The sequence below is a fragment of the Chrysochloris asiatica genome, unplaced genomic scaffold (genome assembly GCF_000296735.1).
Source record: "Chrysochloris asiatica unplaced genomic scaffold, ChrAsi1.0 scaffold00009, whole genome shotgun sequence".
Classification (NCBI taxonomy): Eukaryota; Metazoa; Chordata; class Mammalia; order Afrosoricida; family Chrysochloridae; genus Chrysochloris; species Chrysochloris asiatica.
The window spans coordinates 3,338,462-3,363,580 of NW_006408527.1; the positions used below are offsets into that span (position 1 = coordinate 3,338,462).

Sequence of the window (25,119 nt, forward strand, 5' to 3'; positions counted from 1 at the left end):
TCTTTTCCCTAGCTGCTTTCAAGATCCCGTCTTTATCTTTGATTTTGGCGAGCTTGATTATTATATGTCTTGGTGATTGATTGTCTTTTAGGGTCTATCCATCCTAGGGTTCATTGATCTTCTTGAATGCTTATCTTTTCACTTTTCATGATGTTAGGAAAATTTTTTTCCAGAAGCTTTTTAACTATCTCCTCTGTGGGCTTTTGTGATTGTTTCTGTTCTGGAATGCCAATAATTCTTACGTTATTCCTCTTCATGTTATCCAACATGAATCTTAGGCCTTCTTCAGATATTTTTAAACTTTTTTGTATTTGTTCTTCTATTGTTAGTAGTGTTGAGAAATTTATCTTGTAGCTCACTAGTTCTGGCTTTATCTCTTTAATTCTACTGCTTTGCCCTTTCAATGTATTTGTCCATTTCTTATATTCTATTATTAATCATTTGGACCTCTTTCTGTAAGTTTTAAATTGTTTCCAACACTGTATCTATCTTATTTGATTGTTCCTGTAGCACTTTTTTGACTTCTTCCTTATTTTTCTCAACTCCATTATATAGTGTTTGATACATTTTATTATCATTTTTCTGAATTCCTTCTTTGGCATTTTCAAAGCCTGCCCATCTTCCAGTATGGAGTGTAGGTCTACTTCCAGCTCATTTGCCTCAGTCACTTTATCTCGTTTCTGAACTTATGCAGATATGGTCATCTGCTTCTGTTTTTTGGGTATCTCCAGGGGTTATCTGTGGACTTAATACTTAGATGGGTATGTATTTTGGTATTTTTTATGCTCTCTGATTGCCTTCAGGTAGATGTAATCAGGAAATGGGCTTCCCTTTTCACTCTTCTTCTTGAAAAATTTCATGATGCCACTGTTGGTCGTTTTGATGTAATTTAGGATTTAATTTTCGGCCTATTTCTTCTTTGGTCTGCTTGTCCGGCTCCATAATCCCCATTCAGTTCTTTTTTCTAGTTGTAAACAGTTCAGGGATGGCTGTGGCCATTTGGTTTTAATTGGAAACTGTCTCTTTAAATTTCCAGGAGATCTATTCACATGCGTAGTAGAACCCTACGAGGGTGGGGCTGGGGTGCCCACTGTTTCAGGCACACCTATAGTAACCAGAATGGAGGTGCTCAGACAGCAAGGGACCAATGAACAGCTACCAAAGGAAAATAATGTCCACACCTTTATCTCTTCGGTTCTGCCAGGTGTCTTGTGCTTGTTCTTATCCTTCCCCTGCTTGGTCTCACCCAAGATGGTGGCTCCTGGTGCAGCTGAGTGTTCCAGTTAGAAAGCAATGGATTTCTTGCTTTTGCCACAAATTCCTCTAGCTGTAATTCTTCCATCCTTCTAAATATTTCTTTATATGTGGTGTAGAGTCTGGTACCATCCCCTGAGCCTGCTTTGTCAGGTATTCTGTGTTGTTGGCGGAGCTCTTTACTACACGTCCATCCGATCCACCATCTTGTTTATTTTCCTCAGGGGCTTTTTCTGTGCCTTGTTGTTACCACTTTATTCCTGTCACAACTGCTTCTATGGCAAAGGTTTTAAACATAGTATACTTTATTCAAAGGCAATCAATTCAAAATGCCCAATTGTAATAAGTAACAACATTGTATTAGAATAAGTTTATCTTTCAATCTTTCCCATTTAAATTTATCAGACAGCTATCCATTGTTTTCCCTAAATTGTTATGTGTTCAGTATTTTTTATATATATACACTTTATTCTCATTATTTATGTTAGTTATGCTCTATAAAGCCACACAAACCCTGAATTAGCAAATACTGAGCCATTGTTTATAGGGGAAATTCAGGGATAAGTTCCTACAAAATTGGTCATAGCATTTTTGTCAGCTGATCAGTTAATAGCCTTACTTTATGTGTGTTTCTGTTTATATGTGTTCCTTATGTAATACATACTGTTGATTCATTAACAACATTGAACTTACAGTTGACAGGACTGTAACTCATGTCTGATCGAAGCTTATCTAACATACATTTGACGGCCTTCAAAAAGTCTGTGGAAATTTCATTATCTTTTCATTCCATTTTTCCAAGAACGCTTTGATTCCTCCTCGTATTGTTTCTTTAAGGAACATCGTGGCCTTTTTGGAACATTATCCAGCAGCTCAGCACTATGCTTGGGGCCATTTTAAAAAGGAAAATTACAAAAGAAAGAGGACAAAAATATGTGAATACATGACACTAATAAAGCAGCCCATGAAAAGGACACTATTTTCCAGTTTGAGTAGAAACAAGAACACAGAGTATCATCACCTTATTAAACCTGTGTACACAAAATAACTTCCAGTTTTTTACTGCTCTCTGCATGTCCGTGAACAAGCACAAAAGCACTGCCAGTATTGATTTGGGGGTTACAGATAAGTTTTAGCAAGCTGGCAATTCATAAACATGGAATCCACAGACGACGAGAATTGGCAATATTTTTATACATTACTCTTTTGAGTGGTGCCTTAATTACCTTTTTTGTTGTTGTTAAGTGCCGTGGTGTCAGTTCCGACTCATAGCAACCCTGCACAGGGTTTCCGAGGCTGTAATTTTTACGGGAGCAGACTGCCTTATCTTTCTCCCGTGGAACCGCTGGCAGTTTCGAACTGCTGACCTTGCGGCTCGCAGCCCAATTCGTAACCACTACGTTACCAGAGCTCCTTTAGTCAGATTGAAAAGAAGACAGTGACGTGGGTTTAAACAGTCGGCCTTGTGGTTCGCAGTCCAGTGCTGACCCTGCATCATCACACCAGAAGCCGCTATTTGCTTTTTAAAAAATGGCTATGCTAGGCACATCTTCAGCAGTGCAGTTCTTGCTGTATGGACTGTTGTTTTAGAAGCTACAAACTTGACTTCCTGTCCAGCACTGAACTGCAATTGAATCATTTGGATTCTAATCATGTGGAAAGGCAAGCCTCTTCTTGCCCTGTGCTGTTCCAGGGTGTTATCTGCTCAATGATTTCTGTTGACATTTAATTCTTGTATATTTAACTACTGTTTCATCCCTAGGGATGAAAATAGGTAAAATATGCTGTATTACAACTGCTAACTTAAACACTGGAAGGGGAAGAAATGAAGGCTACTTTTAATAGAAAGTGAGCATAGCTTCATTGAAATACGGAAGACACCCTTAATAGAAAGAAGCTGAGGTGGTCATGTCCTTCCTCTTCATATGGGCCATGCTTCCTTTAAAACACATTCCTTTCCAGGCAACAAGAATGGTAAACTTACTTTGGATTCCTTTTTCATTGGATCCTTGAAACCCGCTGTTCACTCTGATGAAACCTCTAACTATAAGAGTTTAAATAGTTTTCCTAAGAACCCTTATTGAGCAACTAGAAAGACATGTCAACAGAGATACAAGTGATGATAAAATATAAGTGATGATTAAACTTGAGAATAGGTAGAATAAGTGATCTTTGCTACTCTTAAATGCTGCTCCTCATTGGTAAAGTGTTATCTGTTGAGTTTGTAGGTAGATAGTTTACCTGTTCAGCCACTTCTTTACACTGGCCTGCTCTGTGTGTGTGTGTCTCCCCTCATTCCATGTGAGTTATTACATTAAAGATAACCTGCATCCATTTGCTACCTGATTCTGAATCTTTTCCTTGAAATTAAAATGTCATGCTGGTTTGATTTCTGTGAGAGTGAGTGGAATCACAAATGTGACATTTATATATTTATGACATAAGCTCTTGGCATTTATTTTGCATGTGTTCAAACATACCATTGTGAGATAAAAACAGGACAAAGCAGAGTTTTTTGGCATCTTGCAACAACATGTGAAGTTGTTTAGGAGGTGTAAAGATTTGTAAGGTTGCTTGCCAAGGGTGATTTGCTGTGGGAATTTCCAGCTGCAAATTTGTTTTTGGAAAAGATGCAAATGGATTTGCTCTTCAGTTCTCCAAATTCACCTTGAGTTAAAAAGTCCCTTTGGCAAATATTCGTAAGATTTGAATAGATGCATATTTAACAAGTAGATGAATATAGGTTCATTTAAAAGTTTAAAATAACCTTTAGGAATTGCTTTCAGATTTCTCATTCTCCCAAGAAGTGCTCACGTGTGAATCTTTATAGCATCTCTAAGTAAAAGTAGTAAGTGTCAAACACATCCTTGTACTATTTTTACTTAATGATAATGCAGAAGTATTCGGAGGAAAGAATAAATGTGATAATGAGTTTATCCTATTTTATTCCATATTCAATTTCATGTAAATACTTCTCCTTTATTTTTCTTCTCAGCTGATTTTGGAGATTATAATCAATTTGATTCTCAAGATTTCCTCAGAGAATATGTGCTGTTTCCTATGGTAAGTGTAATTTCCTCTTTCTTAATTGATTTTCTACCTTCTTTGAACTTTGAAAATCTCAGAGGGTTTTTAATGTGCACAGATTCCCTGGGGAGGTAAGTACATGCATTTCTAAAGTGGGGTCAGGCTTATTAAATGTTGAGACAGTGAAGGTGCCTCCTTTTGGCCACTAGGTACTCCTTCCCTGAATCCTCACACCTCTGCTTACTCCGCCATCTTGGCATCTTTTCTGAACACACTGAGCTTACTCCTTCCTAGGCCTTTTGTACTAATGTCCTCGCTTGGAATGCCTGGTCCAGCTCTTCACATGGCTGGCTCCTTTTTGTCCCTGAGGTCTCATGTCAAACATTACTTTCTCATAGGGGCTGTGTTCTCCTTGATTATCAACCAGATGCATCCCAACTACTTAACTAGATCCTCTTAGTGTGTATGCAGAATAAAATGGTTCTGTAAGGTTTACAGGGCTGTGATCTTTTAGAAGCGGATTTCTCGACCTGTCTTCCAGTAGGTTTGAACTGACAACCCTTCAGTTAGTAGTTCAGCACTTAACCAGTTGTGCCACCCAGAGACTCCTTCTTTATCATTGCTGTTGTTGAGTGCCATCATGTCAGTTCCTACTCATAAAAACCCTATATAGAGTTTTTGAGGAGCAGCTAGTGGATTTGAACTGCTGACCATGTGGTTTACAGTCCAGTGCTGATCCTATAGTACCACACAAGGAGTCCGCTTTATCCTTAAGCATGTGAAAAGTGATATTTGGAAAGAACTAGAAAAAAATCAAACATTCTGGCTCTGAGTTTGGAAATCATGATCATTCACCTTTTATCATTTGGATCATCTCAAAGCACTGGCCTGGGTACTTCTAGGAGTGGGAGGGTGCGAAGTTAGATAAGAAATGATATTTGTTCTTAAGTAGCGCAGTGACTCTGTAGGATAAACACTGGATTGCTAACCATAAGATGGGCATTTGAACCTGGCAGCTCCCATAAAAATGTATAGTCTAGGAAAGTCTATATATGGGGTTGGTATGATTTGGAACTAACCCAATGACCTTTAGCAACAGATTGTTCTCAGAGAGATACAGTATGACTGAGTAAATAAGAAAATTTCAAAACTGGAATGCAAGGCCAAATGTTACGAACAATGAGAATTTTATGTGGGAAAAGGTCACGTGTGCTTGGAAGGTTCATTCACTGCCATCAAGTGGATTCCAACTTGTTAGGAAGGTGTAAAGACTAATGGTGTGTGAGTGCTGCTTCTTACAGGATGGGATGAGAGCAACATAGTAACAGGCTGATGTGGCTGGGAGCAGGGAATGATGGAAACAAGAGAGAAGAGGAGAGGTGGCATGGGTGTTTGGAGAAGACTTACTTGGACAAGCAGACTTATCTCATGAGTATCAGAGGAACCTAGAGGCAGATGAAGAAGCTCTCATAGCATAGTGGTTACATGTTGGGCTGCTAATCTCACAGTCAGCAGTTCGAAAGGACCAGCTGTTCCGGAGGAGAAAGATGAGGCTTTTTGCTCCCATAAAGACTTCCAGCCTCACAAACCCTGTACAGGGTCACTATGAGTTCGGAACTGACTCCACGGCACATAACCAACCAACCAAGAGGCAGATGAGACTGAAAACATCTAAATAGCTAGAACGTATGAGTACCTTCTAGCAGGTATGTATGGAGGCCCCATACTTCAAGAACCACTGGATTTATAACATTGAGACTATAGGAGGAGATCAGTTGGAAATCTGTTGGAGTGGTCTAGGCAAGAGGTATAATTTAGTTAGCAGTGAAAATAAAAACAAGAAGGCAAAGCAAGAGATATTTTGAAACTCAAGTGGGCAGAACTTGGCATCTGATTGGCTATGGTGCATATGGAAGAAAGTGGAACAGCTGGTATCAAAAGTTTTACGTTTTGAGACACTTAAAGGTAGTGCTGAAGTTTTGTTTATCCATTTGAGTGCTTTATATTAATTTAAAGTGGTCCAGAGCTTACCTTAGTCTTACAGGTTAAGGAAAGGCTATGAAATGTCTAACTTTTCATGAGTAATTCTATCCTTAGTCTTTGCACCAAGGCAACAGCACTGTTATCTGCTGTGACTTCAGTTTCTGACGGCGTGTTAATTCTACCTGTGAACTCAACCTTCATTCAGAGATTAGCGTATTACTTAGCAGAAAGGTCTTCATGGGACATAGGGTCCTCCTACTTGAACCAGCATCTCAGAAGCTCACTCCAAAAGTCAGGATGATTTCCAGTGGGCTTTGTGTGAGGAATGTGAAGTATGTAGAATTTTAGTGAGTTTATAATTTTTCATTGTTTTGGGGTCTGTCCATTCCCCCCCCCCCCCCGGCTGTCTGTCACCTAGGTTACAGGTCAAAGCTAGTGTTTGGTACCAGATTTTTTTAAAGTGATGAAATAAAACAAATCAGTTGCCATGCAGTTGATTCTAATAATGGCAATCCAATCTGTGGCCGAGTAGAAGTGTACTCCTTAGAAATTCAGTGGCTGATATTTCAAAATTCAGATTGCAAGGGTTTTTTTCCATGTTGTCTCTTGATAGACTGAAGCCTCTTACCTTTTGGGAAGCAACCTAGCATGTTTGCACCACCCAGGGACTCCCAAAAGTGATTACCAGCACAACATATAGGACTTTATAGATGGAAAGAAGCTTTGACATGAAGTGATAATTTTGTCCATGAAATAGTAGTTTTATGCCTCATACCTCTTTCAGAATGAAAGAGATTATGTTCCCACTGGACTCTAAGCAGATTGGACACCTAACTAGCATTTGTTGTTGTTAAGTGCCATCGAGTCAGTTCCAACTCATAGCTACCCTAAATAGGGTTTCCGAGGGGCAGCTGATGGGTTTGAATTGCTGACTTTGTGGTTCACAATCCATTGCTTATCCTATAGCATGACACCAAGAGTCCTTAAGTGTTGTCGAGTCGCTTCTGACTCATAATGATCCCATATAGGGTTACTGAGAAGTGGCTTGTGGGTTTGAACTGCTGACTTTGCAACTCAAATGACCCTTGCAGTCCAGTGCGTTATCTTCTAGCACCACATGAGGACTCCTTAACCAGTATTGTTGTTGTTGTTAGATGCCTACGAGTCCTTTCTGACTCATAGTGACCCCGTATAGGGCTTCTGATGAGCGGCTGGTAAGTTTGAACTGCGGGCCTTACAGTTCTGTGGTCCGGTGCATTATTGCATAGCATCACATCATGACTCCTTAGCTAACATAGGCCTCACAAACCTTATTGTTAGACATTCAAAAACATGGGTATTATTACTGGATTTAGAACTGTTTCATCTTCAGTATGGTAGCAACTGGCCACATGTGGCTATTTTGTGTTCAAGTTTGAATTCATTAAATAACATTTAAAATTTGTTCCTTGCTGAATGAGCTACATTCTGATTGTTCAGTATCAAGTATAGAACATCTCCATCATTGCAGACAGTCCTGTTAGACGGAAGCAGATGTTGTCTGTGTTTATATCTGAGCCGTGAATGTTCCTAGGCCTTTGTCATCAGCGGTCCACTTCCACGTCCTGTGGTATCCTGGGTGCACTGTGAAGAAGCTCAGAACAAAGGAGTCAAGCAGTTCTGTGTCTATATCCTAGCTGTGCCACTCCTCAGCCAAATGATTTGGGGCAAGTTAGTTAATCTAAGCCTCTGTTTTCTCCTCTGAAAATGAGGTTAGGAAGCCATGTTCCATAAAGTTAAGGTGTGGATTAAAGGAAATTATACATTTGAACTACCAAGTTAGCTTGACTCATAATAAATTCTTAGTAACTGTTTATTTCATTGTTGTCGCTTATTGTTTATTATCCTCCGCATGATTATTCCAGCTCTTTACTGCTGTGGCGCCATAGGATAAGCATTGAACCATAAGGTTCAAACTCACTGGCCGCTTCTTGGAAACCCTAAACAGGGTCATTATGAGTCAGAACTGACTCGATGGCACTTAATAACAAATGTTCTGCAAGTATAAGGGTGCTGAGGCATGTGTTCTCAAGGTTGACTTGACTGTATGCATTTTGAAATGTAAACCAACAGATACAGACGATTTTACCACATGAAACTTAACACCTTGGGTTTGATAAACAATTTGAGAATTTATAATCTGTTATTTAGTAAAAGTCCCTGTAACCGGCCACTTAAGTTGCTGTCTTCATGGTTGTTGTTGTTGTAGTTAAGTGTATTGGAGTCGGTTCCGACCCATAACAACCCTGGATAGGGTTTCTCAGGAGCCGCTGCAGTTGAAATGGCTTTGCAGTCTGACTTATTAACCCACAGTGCCACACCAGGACTCAGTCTTCAAGGTATCTATAATCAAATGGAAGGAGCTCTGGTCGCTTAGTGGTTACAATTTGGGCTGCTAACCCCAACATCAGCAGTTCGAAACTACCAGCCTTTCTGTGGGAGAAAGATGAGGCTTTCTGCTCCGGTAAAGATTTATAGCTTCGGAAACCCTATACAGGGGTGCTATGAGTTAAAACTGACTCCATGGCACACCGTCACCACCATAATCAAATGGAAAGAGATGAGACTGAAGGATAAGACAAGTGCACAAGTAGCTATGTAAGGAGTATATGATCAGAGAGATGCACACAGATGGAAGATATGCAGGGAAGGAAAGTCATCCAATTGTGGGGAAGAAGGAAGTGGTAGCTGGTCTGGAATCTGGAAAAGGGGGTGTCTGCATTGCAGGTTTGATGGGGCTTCACTGGCAGTTCTTCCAGGAAGGGTGGCCATTGGAGAGGGGACAGCAGCCCTTTGTATTGGGAAGAGAGGGGGGAAGTGCCTTAGCTCAGTTGTTCTGGAACCTTGGACCCTTAGGAGAAGAGTCCAAAGGGGAAGGCTGGGTCACAGGAAGAATGGTTTGAATGTCAGTCCCAGGTGTTAACTTAATTGAGTACGCAGTGGGGAGCCAAGGAAGGTTGTAAACTTTCCGCTTGGTTCCACTAGAGCTTTGAAAGGGAAGAATGCATTCCTCTGGTGGGGGAGGGAAGGCAGGATGAATGGCTGTGTTTGATCTTATAAAGTAACTGAATTTGTCAAATGGCATTTCTTCAGCAGAGAAAAGAACATAGTTAAATACAGTTAAATACACAGGACACCCCACAGGTGTGCGGCTGTGTGCAGGCATGCACGCTGCCATTTTTCATTCGTGTGGGGGTGGGGGGTGCTCTCTTGCATTTATCTAAGGCAGAGATACTTACCTCACAGTTTCCCAGCCCCCACTCCCCCACAACCCAGATTAGGGCTGTTGAGTAGAGCACAATAGCAACTGGGCACCTTTGGGCTTTTTCTTTTTTTAAAAGTAGGAAGCAGAAGTTTAATGGAACACTTATTTGATCTTTACTTACCTTTTAATTTTATTCTGTTAACACATGTCTTTCACTAGCTTTTCAAAATTAGTATTGGATTATTTCTACCCCTAAATACCTACATGCATATGCATAGCTATATTTTTAAGCCTTATACTACTTTTTGTTACTCTACAATGTAAAACTTAAAATATTGAACTTATTTCCTACCTTGGATGTATGTCCTTGAAATGAAGGGCCAAACAGGAAACAGCAAATTGATCAGTTAACACATGAAAAATAAATGCTTCTAATTCCCTCAGCCTGCTCTTAAGGTTTCTCAACCATTTGCAGAGCTATTGAATATCTAGTCTGTAGTTTTACTTTTGTTTTTCTAGTCTTAAAAAACACTGGTCTTTAAAGTATGAATGGTTTTGAGAATGGGATGTTTCTTACAGTTGAGGTGTGCATTTATTGTGGCCATATGCTAGCCCTGAAAAGTTACTAAATTGGAGGTAAATATTTAAAATGATACTTTGGAATCAGGTTAAAGAGTTATTTTAGAAGTGTTCTGTTGAAATATTACCTCAGCCTGCTGCCATCCCCAGTGTCTAGGATAAGCCTTGGGGTGCCCCCTCCCTCCTGACCAACCGCTCTTACAGACTCTCTACAGTTAGAGGAAAATAGGAAACTCCTGTGTTCTCCCTAGGGCTTATACTGAACAGCCAAACCCATTGCCTTCTATTCAATTCCCTCTCACAGTGACCCTCTATGACGGTAGAACTTCACCATAGGATTTTTGTTTGTTTGTTTCTCTTTTTATTTTATTTTATTTTTTTGAATTGGGTAAAGATATACATAGCAGATCAATTTTCCATTCAACCACTCATACATTGTTTATTTTATTTACTGCAGTCCCCACAATGAAACACTTCTTTCATCCAGCTTCCTCCCTGGGTTTCTTGCTTTCCTCCTTTCCTAATTCTTTTGAACTTTGTCATTGGGCAAATGCTGCCCTTGTGATTTTAATTGGCTGATTATTCCAAGGTGTGTATACCTCCCCAGTGTTATTGTCCACCCCACCCCCCACCCTCCCATGTTGTTGTACTGTAGGATAAACACTAGACCATAAGGTCGGTTTGAACTACAAGACCAGCAGTTCAAATTCACCAGCCACTCCTGGGGAGCCCTATACAGGATCTCACTGAGTAGGAACCTACTAGATGGCACTTAACAACAACAGTGATGTTATTAGGTGTCATTAAATTGGTTCTTACTCAGTGCTACCCTGTGCACCACAAAACAGAACACTGCCTGGTTCTACACAATCCTCACAATTGTTGTATTTGAACCACTGCTGCTGCCCCTGTCTCTCTCCATCTCTTTAGAGAGGTCTTCTTATTTTTCACTCAACCTCCACTTTACCAAACACAACATGTTTGAAGTGTGATGGGCAGTCTCCACATCCTGGCTTTTAAGGAGCATTCTATGTGTTCCCCCATAGACTTGTCTGTTGTTTGGCTGAAATTCCAGCCATGGAGGTGAATTCATTTCCAGACCTTGTTGTTGTTGTTAAATGCTTTCAAGTTGATTCCAACCCATAGTGACCCTGTATAGGGTTTCCAAGGAGCAGCTGGTGAGCCTGAACCACTGAGCTTGCAGTTCAAATGACTTTGCAGTCTATCGCATTAACCCACAGCATCACACCAGGACTCCATAAAGGTGGCTAATTTCCAGATCTGTCTGTTGTTTGGCTGAAATTTCAGCAATGGGGGTGAGTTTATTTCCAGACCTTAAGGTTGCACAGTCAGTAAAGCACAGTAAACCCGTGTGACTCTGTGGGCTAATGCGCCAGACTGCAAAAGGTCACTATGGGTTGGAATCAACTCGACGGCACTTAACAACAACAAGGACCATAGTCTCATGGGTTCCACCAATCCCTTTCCAATCATTAAGCCTAGTTTTGAGTTTTGCTCTACGTTTTCTACCCACTTTGTCCAGGACCTTGTATTGTAATCCCTTTCAGTGCTATTGGTACCAGTAGCCAGGCAGCCAGGCATCATCTAATCCTTTGGGTCTCAAGGTTGTGGAGCCTGATGTTTGGGTGAATCATTAGTCTGTTAAATTCATTGTTTCCTTTTGTCATCAATTTTCATCATTCTTTTCCCCTTCAGACTGAAAGAGACCAATAGTTGTACCTTTCATGACTATTGATAAGCTTTTAAGACTGCAGTTGTAAATCACCAAAGTAGGATGGTAGAGCATTCTCTTTGTAGACTGATTATGCCATTGACTTTGATGTCACCCCAAGATTATATTCCTGAACCCCTAGGTCCAGCAACTCATTTCCTGAGGGTATTTGGTTATGTGTAAGAAGCTCTCATAACTTACCACCTGTGTGCTCCATCACATTCATGGCTACATTTGCAGCAAAGGTGCAGATATCCAAACCTTTATACTTCCAGTCTCCCGCCCACACCTGTTCATCCTGCACGTCTTATCCATGCATCTACTGTTAGGTCACTGTTATTGCAGGACTGTATATGTACCAGTATCTCCCTTGGTTGCCTTGACTCTTAACATTCCTCTCAGTGTCTTCTCCTTCCTCCATCATTTTTTTTGGGGGGTGGGGCAAGGCTGTCATTTTTATGGAAGCAGATTGCCCATCTTTCTCCCACAGAGCAGATGTTAAGTTCCAATCGCTGACCCATCAGCAGCCTTGTGCTTAGCCCTGCATCACCATGTGTCCTCAGGACTCGCAGCCAGGGTATGTGGCAACAGCTATGGGAAAGCTGGAGACAGCTGACCTGACCGCTGTGTCAGGAGCCTCCAGGTCCCACCCAGGCCCCCCAGGGTGAGTTGTTGTTAAGTGCAGTCACTTCCGTTCCCTCTCATAGTGACTCTTTATAGGGTGTCCGAGGAGCAGCTGGTGAGTTTGAACCACCAGCCTTGCAGTTCAAACAGACCTTGTGGTCAAGTGCTTATCCTACAGCACCACACCAGGACTCCACAACAGGGGTGAGAGGACCTCTGTAATCAAGACAGCTGTCAGGCCCTGAGGAGCTCTGGTGGCACCAACAGTTAAACACTTGGTGGTTTGGACTCACCCATTGGCACCGTGGAAGAAAAGACCTGGTGATTTGATTCTGTAAAGATTCTACTCTATCACAGATGTCTCTGTGAGATGGAGTCAGCGTCATGGCACCTAACACCAGCCACTCCTTGAAAACCCTACACAGGGTCACTATGAGTCGGAACCGCCTCAGCGACACTTTACAACAACATCAGTATCTGACTGCTCTGCTGTCCCTGTCTTGGATTTATTGTTTTAGAAGCCATCTTTCCATCCAAGGTAGTGATTTGCAGGTCACTGTTTAACAACCCTGATTTCCATGGTATACATTCCCATACTGAAGAGGAGCTGGAAAGAGATGTTTGTAATCAGCTCTTCTGAGCACACAGGAGGTGGCACACCATTGATTCCAGGTGCACGGTGTCCAGTAGGAGACATCAGCTGGTCAGTGAACTCTTGCGGCCATTACAGCCTTCTTTGAAACTCCTCCATGTCTGGGAGCTTCTGGTCAGGTAGCATCAGAATGAGCCTTCATTTGATTCGTAATCTGTTAGCTGGTTTTGTAGTGCTGGATGAAAGAGTTTGGCAGGGTCCCTTTTTTGAAAGGATGATGGTCTAGAAATTTATTTGCTCTTAACCTGTTTGTGAATAATATATGTGTACTTACAACAGATTTTCAATAAGTGATTCTGAGTAACAGGCCAAGTGGGAAGAAGAAAAAACTTTTAAAGAGCTATTCCCTGTCTCTACAGAATTTAAGCAGCAACCCAAAATATATCTAGAAATAACGTCAGTTATTGTGGAGACTCAGGTTTATAAGTAAATATGAACATAGTCCTTAACTTCTGAAGGAGCAAAGGAGTGATGAAGGAGGCCAGGCCTCATCTTCTGAAGAGGGAGCTTTGGATGCCTACATCCTCCTAACCTGTGCTGCTGTCTGTTCTTACAGGATCTGGCCCTGGAAGAAGCTGTTCTTGAGGAGCTGACACAGAAGGTAGCTCAGGAACATAAAGCTCACAGGTAAGAGAGGGGTGGGCAGAGAGGGTAAGGGACTGCCTGACCCAGCAGGGGCCCAGTCTCCACAGGGTCAACAGAGAGGTGTTTCTTCCAGCATGGAACAAAGTCCTTGTGTTCTAAGAAGTGCATGTGGGTTTGACACGGTGCTCTGCTCCCTCTGGCACTCTCCCTCCTTCTTTTTCTTTGCCTGCCTGCCTGCCTGCCTTTTTTTCCTTCTTCTCTCTCTCCCCACCTTTTTTCTTTAATTCCAGAAAGCCAGTGCAGATGTAGAGTTGTTGGCCAGGAAAATTCCTCTCTGTGGTTTTTCAAAAAATCTGTTGGCCAAGTCTGGAAAGCCTAGGACTGCTTGTGCTCACTCACAATAAGGCCTAAAGAGCTACTTTGGGAGGAAAGTGAAGGCCATGGCCACCTCCCATCCATCTGTGTGTCCCTTGAGAGGGAGAACAGTAGGGAATAAGGTGGATACTTTAAGGGAGCACTAAGAGTCTGATGTTTTGGACCAGCGCAACATAAATCTCTTTCCCTGCTGACCTCAGAGGACCTGCGCAGTAGTAATTCTTGGTTCTGTTGTCTTGGCCACTTGGCTCTCAAACTCACACTTTTGCCTTTTTCTTTCTTTTTTTTGTTGTTGTTTGTTTTAATAGTGGAGATTTCTCCCAGGTGTTTTTAGGGCTGTGATTCTTAAGTAAATACTTTGACCTTCCTCTTCTTATTCCCTGTTGAGTAAGTAAAAGGCTCTGGGGACTATGCTAATGAATTAGCTACTAACTCACTGGTGCTCTCACAGTCCGGTGATGATTGCTCTTCCCAGAAACTATTGCTAAACCACAGCTCTGGAATTTGCTATCAGGAGGGTGGGATCTCCCATTGACTTGGTTGCCCTTAACCACTCCCTGCTTTGATGTTGTTTATTTTGATATTAGTGGAATCCTGCCAGCGGAAGCTGAACTTATGTACATCAATGAAGTGGAACGTTTGGATGGGTTTGGACAGGAAAGCTTCCCTGTAAAGGTAAAACCTACTTTGACATATCTTTGCTTTAATTGTCTCAGAAGGGCCCAAAGCAAACAAAGCAAAATCAATCGCTTTTGAGTCCTTTCCAACTCAAGTTGGAATGTGTCTTGTGTCAGAGCAAAACACTGCTCCTTAGGCTTTTCAATGACTGTGATCTTTCTGAAGCAGACTGCCAGGTCTTTCTTCTGAGGCATCTAGAGGTAGGTTAGCACTTCTAGTCTTTGGGTTGCTAGCTATTCTAGTCTTTGGGTTGCTAGCTAAGTGCTTCAACCATTTGTGCTATGCATGGACTCGTAGAAGGGTGGGATCAGACATTTGAGGGGAACACCAACAACAGAGCAGTGGGCCAAATGGCTTGGCTTTGTTGTTGTTGTTAAGTGCCATCGATTCGGATCCGACCCATAGCGACCCTGTACAGGGTTTCCGAGGCTGTAAATCTTTACGGGATCAGAACGCCTCTCATCTTTCTCCCGGGGAGCAGCTGGTAGTTTCGAACTGCTGGCCTTAAGGTTCTCAGCCCAATTCGTAACCACTATGCTACCAGAGCTCCTTAAATGGCTTGGCTACATGGTCTTAATTGGTGAGTCTACTTTACTGTTAAGTCATGCAAACACTTTTTCTTTAATACAACATTTTGACGTATTCCATGGTCTTAGGTGTTGTTGTTGTTGTTGTTAAGTATCATGGAGTCGGTTCCAACTCATAGTGACACTGCACAGGGTTTCCGAGGGTGTAAATCTTTACAGGAGCAGAACACCTCATCTTTCTCCCTCGGAACCGCTGGTAGTTTTGAACTGCCGACCTTGAAGTTAGTAGCCTGATTCGTAACCACTACGCATAGTCTTCGGTAGAATATCTTATTTTGAAGATAATGTTGTAAGTGAGTTCCAAACAGCCACCCATCTTGTGCCTTGGAGGTATCAGAGCACACATTCACCTTACAAAAGGACATAGGTCTGATGTCACAGGTGCATTCATAAAGACCTGAGCCAGTAGTCTTCCTCGTGCAGATTCTCTTTGTCTTCCTTGAGCTGATAGAGGCGCAATGTTTGTTGGGTAGAAAATTTCTTGTGTGCAATCACACTTTATTTCCCCAGTTTCTTGAGCCTTCCATTTTGGGTTCCCAGGCTCTCTGGTCTTTACTGGAAATCATGCCTAGGAAGCTGTTAATAACATGTCATATCCTTTGCAACAAACATACCTCCAGAAGTGGGTGGGGTTGAGGAGTGGGTCATGGTGCATGCTAATTTATAGGGCTGAGCCCAGGTCCAAACTCATTTTCCTCGCTCTGCTGACCAACTTTACAAAAAATGGAGTTTTATCAGAATCCTAAAGCAACTGGCACATTTCAACAATTTAGGAAACGCCTGCAATTTCAGCACAAACAATCCGCTCCACACTGGCTCCACTGGCAGGTTTATAAGTGTTCTGTTCCCGCTTCGGTTGTGTGTTTGCAATTTGCCTTAATGAGAACTGCCCATGTGCATCAAGTAGAATCGAGCAGGGTGGCCGCAGCTTGCAAAAAGGGCTAAATGACTCTTTTTTAGATTTGTTTAATTTTCTTTTGCTTCTCTAATGGCTGCCCTTCGTAGGGTTGTAATCCATTTTCCTTGCAATAATGCCTTATGAAGCCATCTGCATCCCACTTACGTTTCAGCAGCCCATATATAGTCATGATATTTTGGGTCATTGAAAAATCAGAGTAAACTTTTCTCCACTTGTAGGAAACTGACTTGCAATCCCTTGAAGTTGGGAGTTTGGTTGTTGTGGTCATATGCTTGTTTTGTTTCCAGTAATGCTGAGCTGTGGGAAATAGGGGCAGTTGAGAGCATATTGAAACCCACTGTGCCTGGTTCTGATGCAGTTTTTTAGTTCGCTCTGTAGTGGGACAGGTTCTTAGGGGGGAGACTCTAGCCTACCGTGTGTGGTCATACAGGCACTGCTGACTCAGTCATTCGAGACTTCACTGCGCTTCTTTTTTTTTTTTCCCTCTTTTCCCTCACATATCTGTTCATGACTTACGTGACCACATATGGACCACACCATTCCTGTAAACCCAATGACGAGGGGTGGGGGCACCAGAAGTGGTGGGGGTGGTGATGTAGCCAGTTCTGAGATGAGTGAACGAACACACACACAGGAAAGCATCTAGGGAATGTCCATGTTGTCGTTTCTCTGGGTTAGGATAGGGCCTTATTGAACAAATAAAGTAATAAGTATGATATAGGCATATGCTAGAAAAAAACCATTTTTATTTCTTGTGGGCTTTTCCGTGAGTGGCTCCTCAAAAATTTGTAAGACTGGAAGAGAACCAGCCCACTTTCAGATAAGTCTGCTTCTCTTCCTCCTCCATAAGCTGAGGTGTGGCTGCTGCCCAGGTTCTTGAGATTAACAGCCCAACACCTGACCCATAGCACCTCCAGGGCCACTTTTCCAAAGTATCACAGCCATTAAAACCCCAGCGGAGCTCAGTTCTATTCTGACACACATGGGTTACCATGAGTTGGAGTCAGCTCTGCAGAAGCTGGTGTGGTTAGAATGTGCATTGGGGTGAGTCCCTCTAGGAACTGCTCCCACACACAGATGGCTGCCCTGTTGCTAGGAGGCTGCTTATGATTCATGCCATTTGTGGGTGAGAAACAGAGTGGGGTGCCCATGGGGAGACTGTGGCCCAGTGTTTGGTTCGGAAAGGCTGCTGGGAATCTGCGTCTTCACAAATCTCTCCTGTTGATCTTGTGCAGGACAATCACGGAAATGGCGTGCACCTTGATATTTTCTTTATGGGGATTTTCGTGAGAAACAGAATTGGAAGACAAGCAGTCATATACAGGTAGCCTTATTTTTTCTTTCTTTCTTTCTTCTCCTTCTTCCAGTCCAAGACTATAGAAAATACACTGGGCATTGGCTTTATCTGAATGAGTGGAGAGCCAAATTCTGCAGTAAAATTGAACTTAATCAGATATCATCAGCTCTCTGAGAGATGTAAGGAGCTGTGCAGAAATTCATCTCCCTTTTCTTGGAGGGCGATGATGGGGATGGGAATGGGAAACCTGCTCCCTACCTGACTCCAGGAAACACCAGGTCAAAACCCTTAGAGGCTAAGAATAGGCCTACCAGTTGCATTTGACTGAATCAATACTTGTTGTTAAGTGCCGTGGAGTCGGTTCCGACTCATAGCGATCCTGCACAGGGTTTCCGAGGCTATAAATCTTTACGGGAGCAAAATGCCTCATTTTTCTCCTGCGGAACCGCTGGTAGTTTCGAACTGCTGACCTTGCGGTTCACAGCCCGATTCATAACCGCTACGCTACCAGCTGTTAAATCCAAATCTCTCCATTGTGCTGAACCTCCTTTCCCTTCACATGGACTGTTGTTAAGTGCCGTCGAATCATTCCAACTCATAGCAACCCTGTATAGGGTTTCCAAGGAGTGACTGGTGAGTTTGAACCATTGACCTTAACGTGGACTAGAACAATGCAAATTCATTTTTATATTAACCCAAAATTATTTGTGAAAGTTTGTTCTGCAGAAGCAAACCTTATTATTATCATGATAATTTAAAGGACCTTTGTACTGTTTTTTTTTTTTTTTTTTTTTATAACTTTGTATTGTGAATTGAGTGAAGGTTTACAGACAAGATCATCAGTTTTACATTCAACAAATCATACACTTTGCTTCATTACAATGGTTGCAATCTCCTCCCTGTACCATCAGTTAGCAGTATTTATCCCTATTTACTTATGTATTGCATTCTCCCTGTGTTACCATCATATTTCCTCTGCTAACCTCCCTCTTGTATGTTGCCTGTCCTGTCACCCTTGTTAACATGTGTCTACCCTCTAGTCTGTGAATAAAACTCCCTCTCCCCTCCCACTGATTGTTTCTTTTATCAGGAAAACCTTTTAACGTTTTACAACACTGACCTCATACAGTATTTGTCCTTTTGTGATTGGCCAACTTCACTCAGCATAATGTCCTCCAGGTTCATGCGTGTTGTGAAGTGTTTTACAGATTCATTGTCATTCTTCAGTGTTGAGTAGTAGTCTACTGTGTGTATGTTCCAAAGTGTCTTTAGCTTTTCTTCTGTTGATGGGCATTTAGCATGTCCCCATCTTTTGATATATCTCATGTAGACAGCATATCACAGGGTCCTGCTTTCTTCTTTCTTCTGCATTCTCTGGTGCTTCGATCCATTTATATCTAATGTAATTATCAATAGGTATGGATTGATTGCTTTCATTTTTCTGCGTGGTTTTTTTTTTTTTTTGGTGTGGTGATGCTGGTTTCTTTCTTCCACGTAATTTTCTGTGCTTAGTTAATTTTGTTTGTGGTGTTTCCATTTTAATTTCTGTTGTGTTAATCTTTACTAAATCTTTCTGATTTTTCTCTTTTTAAAATTTTGATGTGCAGGTCTATTAGTTTTCTTTAAGGTTACCCTGTAATTTATTATTTTTTCACCTGTCTTATCTTAAAATCTACTTGACTTCCTTGCCATTTCGGAGTTCTGTATCTACACTCCTGCCTCTTTTTTGCTTTGTGGTGGTGGTGGTGTACCATCGGGTTGGTACAAGGCTGTAAATCTTTGTTGTTGTTGTTGTTGAGTGCCGTCGAGTTGCTTCCGACCCATAGCAACCCTGTATAGGGTTTCCAAGGAGTGGCTGGTGAGCTTGAACTGCCAACCTTGCGGTTCAAGCCGACTTTGCAGCCCAGCGCGTTAACCCACAGAGCCACACTAGGACTCCTTTACAGGAGCAGAAAAGCTTATCTTTCTCTTGCAGAGCTGCTGGTAGATTCAAGTTGCTGATCTTGTGGTTAGCAGTCTAACGTGTAACCCACTATGCTACCAGGACTCCTGTAGTTGACTTCATTATAAATGGATATCTCTGCTTCTCTGTTTTCAGTCTTGTAGGTTTATTTTACTTTGGAGTCTTCTGTATCTGGATTGAATTCTGGGTGGTGTTGTCATCTTTGGTTGTTACCTGCTGTTGTTGGTTCTTAGTCCAGAACCTTGGTACTATTTATCGTTTTGATACTTTAGAACTGTTTCCCAATCAGCCTGAGTAGTGTCAGTATTGGGATGTGACAAGGTGCTGCACACCCCCTCCCATTCGAGTTACATGTCCACAAGCCTGCTTTGTGTTGATACCCATAGATTTCATCATAATGTCAGTGATCTAAAAAACCGCAAGTTCGTTCATTTAACAGGGCAGTGTGGCCCATTATATATGGGGAGAAAAGTTTTCCCATATGTGCATGTGATACACAGAAGACCAAAGGTGGCTCTCAGAGACAAAGCACCGCCCTCTTTTTAGAAGTAGATCTTGGCCAGCCATGGGCTCTCTTGATCAGCAGTTACTGCAGGTTATTGTGAGACTTTAAAAATGAAGCTTCCTGATTAGACTTCATTTCCTGGGTCCCCACCCTGCCATTATTTTAGGATTTTGTCTCCATCTATGAATAGAAGCACTGTTGAAGTGAAAGTGGGCAGAGAGCTCTTCGGAGCTACACAGTGAACTTTTTTGCTTATTCGGAATCAAATCTATATATGTGCAACAAATAATGAATCAGCTGGGTAAAATGTATACATTTGTATTGCCAGTCGAAGCTAGGCAAGCATTTTTGTCCCACACAATTCTCTGCCATTCAGTTAATGCTTTGGTTTCTCCATGATCCTGGAGGGGAGAATTAGACAAGTCTTTCATTCCAGCCATTGAGAGGGGATAGAAGAAACAAGTTCATGTACGATGAATGTAAGGGGCAACTTTTGCAGTTTTCTAGGATCTGCCTCTAGACCTCGACTTGGAAACCAGTGTAGATGAGAATTTGCATCCACGTCACTAAGGTATCATGCAGGAGTCCTGGTATGGTGCTATAGGGTAAGCACTTGACATCAAGGTTATTGTAAACTGCAAGGTTGACATTGGTTCAAACTCACCAGCTGCTTCTCAGAAATCCTATATAGGGTTGTTACGAGTCAGAACTGATTCAGCGGCACTTAACAATAACAACAAGGTATCATGTGGTGTCCTGGTGTGGCACTGTCAAATAAGCACCGGACTTATTCACGGCATTTCAAAACCCACCAGCTAGCTACTCCTCAGAAATCCTATATGGAGTCAGAACCTACTCTACAGCACTTAACACCAACATAGTATCATATGTGGAGCACTGCTAGTGCAATTCATTAAGCACTCAGCTACTGACCAAAAGATCTGTGATTTGAACCCATCAGCCACTCTGGAGGAGAAAGATGTGACTATCTGCTCTTGTACAGACTACAGTCCTGGAAATCCTAGGGAGCAGTTCTCCTTAGCCCTATAGGCTTGCTATGAGTCAGAACTGATTTTATGTCATTGGGTTGGTTTTTTTAGTTTATAGTATAATCACTGTGGGTTAATGCATTGGACTGCAAAGTCAGTGTGAACTGCAGAGTTGTTTTGAGCTGCAAGGTCCGGTTCAAGCTCACCAGCTGCTCCTTGGACACCCGATACAGGGTCGCTTTGGGTGGGAACCAACTTGATGACACTTAACAACACTACCATGTTGTAAGGAGGTCTGGTGGTGCAATGGGTAAACAGTGGGCTTCTCTGAAGGTTGATGCTTAGAACTCATTCTGTGGTCTTGGAGAAGAAAGAAGACAGACCATAGAACCCTATGAGGCCATTTCTACTCTGTCACATGGGGTCGCTATGAGTAGAAATTAACCTAGTGGCACCATAGTATAATGTAAATTATGCCACTGGGCAATGTCACATGTTGGGGCAAGGCAAGCTTCCAGAGTTTGGGCCGTTGGTTTGAAGGAATGGAGCCAAGGGAAACCAAATATTTCTTATCTCTAGAGACCTTCACTGATGATCATGTAGCTATGAGTACGTGCTAATGTGCTCTGGTAGGATTGTCAGGCAAGCAGCAAGCTGTGTGAGCACCTGCAGACATGATTGCCCCAGCAGATGTACTTAAACACGGTTAGTCACACCCCTGACAAACATAAGGAATTAATCTGGCAAAATCCTGTACTCCATTTGTTCCTCAGTTGCCTCATTTCTAATGTAGGAGCAAGAATCACTGCCTTGTCTAACTTAGAGAGTTGATAAAGGAATCATATTCTGATTAGATGACAGGCAGCATCATTATTTCAACAACCGTGTATTGAGTCAGCTAGGTGACATGCATTTGATTGAGTCTTACTTAGAGTATAGAGATGTAGAAGGCAAGAATAAAGAATGGCTTCCTAGGGAGGCTGACTTCTGAGCTGAGTCTCACACAGGGTAGCTGGGAATTAACCAAGCAAAGGATGTGGAAACGCAATGAGCATCAGCGCATGGAATGACAAAGCAGTGCGTAGGGGATTAAATGTAGGGGTACAGTAAAGGATAAATCCTTAAACCCATTGCTTTTCAAGTCAATTTCAACTCCTAGCGATCCTACAGGACAGAGTAGAACTGCCCCGTAGGGTATTCTAGGCAGTAATCTTTGTAGAACCAGATTGCCATTTGTTTCTCCCAGCAACCATCTGGTAGTTTGAACAGCCAACCTTTGGGTTAGCAGCTGAATGCTTAACCACTGCACCACCAGGACTAGGAAAACCAGTTGTCATGAAGTCAATTTTGATTCATAGTAATCGCATGTGCATCATTTTCAAAGGATGATTTTTAGGAAGTAGATCACCAGGCTTTTCTTCCAAGACATCTCTTGGAGGGACTCAAACCTCCAACCTTACAATTAGGGTGTGAACTGTTTGTACCATCCAAGGACTCCGGGTAGTAGTAAAAGATGATTAGAAATTGGCTCCAAGTAGAATGAGAAACTTAATTTCACTTGTGTCTCATTTTGGATAAAGTCTCCAAGAGAAAAGAGGGAGCCTTGATTTTTGTTGTTGTTTCTTTGTTTAGATCACAACAATGTAAACACATTAAACTCTCTGTAGATATCTCTAGGTGGCAAAACTAATTGGCACCACACACTGTAGAATCTGTGTGGAGTCTTCAGCCTACCTTCCTACAAACAGGATTTTTAAATAATATGCTCAAGTCCTTGGCAGATTTTTTTCATTGCTCATCATAAAGGATGCTATACTTTATGAAGAATGCCAGATGGATTTATTTTGCACCGAGTTTTGAAATGTTTAAATAGACCACTTGTTTCATTTTCTTTACTCTTCTGTTTTGAGGTTAGGAAACTTGAGCCTTAAAAAAATATCACTAAATCACTAATTTATGTTACAAGACTTGACATAAGCAGATGGCCCTTCTAGTTGAATTGTAAATGCACAGAACATCTCCGGTTAGCATGTTTTGTTTCTTTTGACCAGGTGGAATGATATCGGGAATATTACTCATAACAAGTCCACCATTCTCGTGGAGTTCATCAACAAAGAAGAGACTGCCCTCTTTCACACGGTGAGCAAAACAGATGCAAGCAGGGCAAATGCAGCTTGCTGCTGGACCTCTCAACTCAATATTCTTTCCCTTTGCTCTCCACTACTTGAAAGTCTAAAAGTTCGGTTGAAAAGATACTCTCACGTACTTCCCCAGTGCTGCCGTATCCCATTTCAGGATAGCGGTGGTGAAATAACCATGCTCAAACTACCAGGTTTCCCTGCTGGTTTTTGACTCTAGGATCAGGATTCCTCTACCTGCCTCATTTGTGGTGGGCCACATTGTGTGGCATGCTGCAGTCCTCTGTACTTTAATTCCAGCCCAGTTCTCTTACATTGTGTTATCTTTTGCTGGCTGACTTCCTTTGTCATCCTATCCCATTGCCTAGACCGAAGTAAGCTGTGAGACTGCCCTTTTGCTGAGTGCTTCCTTGAGAGCCAATACCACCCAGGCCTCTCATTTGTTGATGTTTGGTGTTTATCCCAGGCTCCGCTGTGATTCATATTTTTAAAGCACTTGATGTGGAATTATGTAAAGATATGCCAGACTATCAATGTAACCCCAACCCCTTGGGCATGAAGGACTCTAGCAGATCATATTGTCTGCTACTCTTTGGTGGGCTTGTAGGCATTACTGCTGCTGAATTTTGGCAGCCTAGTGTGGTTGTTTTGTGGTTAGAAAGAAGAGAGGGAGGAAAGTGCCCCTGTCCGAAGTAATCCAAGTGAAATAAAATGCATGTATAGTCAAACAGATGTGTATTTTTATTCTCTTCTCTTTTCTTTTCCAAGGATGATATCGAAAATGCCAAATACATTTCTCGGCTGTTTGCTCTACGACACAAGTTTTACAAACAAAACAAAATCTGCACGGAGTAAGTAAATATTGAGTTCACCCTCAGGCTGCTTTGCCAGAGGAAATGCACTTGATAAATGTGGTGCCATTCACTCTTTTTCCTCATTCCTTGTAGACACTAAAGAAAGAAGTAAGCAAAAGCCAGGCAGGACCAGAGACTTTAATGATGAAATCTGTCAAAACGTAGTACATGAGTGTAGAGGGAAAATAGTTCCGCAGATTGACTCCGAGTGCTGAATTCCCAGATGGGCTGACCTGCATTAGCCCCTCACTGGTCCTTCGCTCTGAATTTGGGGTTGCTGAGCAGCTCCCAATTTGCTGGGGTGCCCCTCTTGTCAGATGTGGAGTACGTTCAGAGGTGTGCAACCGAGTGATGAGCCAGCTTGAAAGTGAAGATGTGGCTGTCATCCTCTGTCCCGTTTCGCTTACACAGTTGGCGAACGCTGCATGTGCTTCTGGGTCATGTCACCTGACTGTAAATGAGCGGCCCAGGTAATTAGAGGAAGAATTGGAAGACGCTAATAGCTGTCGCCTATCCATGTGTGTTTTTTTTTTTTTTTTTTTAATTAGGAAGTAAAGGTAACACAGAGGAGTCTGAGGAAGGAGCTTCCAAATGTGCCCTGACCTTCAGTGTATCGTGCTGGGGCTCACACGAACAGGGTCTTTACCTTGGTTGCCTTCAAAGACCTTCCTTGGCAGAATGTGTTCCGCAGTTGGGGAGCCCAAGGTGTTTAATTTTGTTTCAAAGAGCCACAGGGATGGAAATGCAAAAGGACTGCATTTCCACTTCCCCGTGGACACATCCAAGAGCAGGAAGGGAGTGTCCTGGATCAGCTGGGGCTGAAGGGCACTGCTGCCTTCTAACTGGATCGTCGGGTCAACCAGGACTTCTTTCTACACTTCATGGAGGCTTTTCCAAACCAGTCACTGCAAATTGGTCGCTGTGGAGGTCTAAAAGTACATCTGATCTTATTGGGCCTGCCGGCAAGGTTTGCAAATGTAACTCAGAGGAAGGACAAATCAGGGAGTGGTAAATTAAGCAGCTATATCTTCCTTGTAGGTGCACTCTGGCATGTACAACCACACACACACACACACACACACACACACACACACACACACACACACTCACACTCACACTCACACTCACTCACTC

General features: G+C 42.3%; 1 protein-coding gene across 1 annotated transcript in view; it reads left to right on the top strand.

Moving 5' to 3' along the window:
* The window catches only part of PTPN14 (protein tyrosine phosphatase, non-receptor type 14), a 153,369-nt gene that overhangs the window by 81,177 nt on the left and 47,073 nt on the right, over positions 1 to 25,119 (top strand). The window contains exons 4-9 of the mRNA XM_006834007.1: positions 4,250 to 4,317; positions 13,652 to 13,722; positions 14,643 to 14,730; positions 17,475 to 17,563; positions 23,045 to 23,132; positions 23,900 to 23,982. Of these exons, the coding sequence (XP_006834070.1) occupies positions 4,250 to 4,317; positions 13,652 to 13,722; positions 14,643 to 14,730; positions 17,475 to 17,563; positions 23,045 to 23,132; positions 23,900 to 23,982 (487 nt within the window). The remainder of the gene's footprint in view (positions 1 to 4,249; positions 4,318 to 13,651; positions 13,723 to 14,642; positions 14,731 to 17,474; positions 17,564 to 23,044; positions 23,133 to 23,899; positions 23,983 to 25,119) is intronic.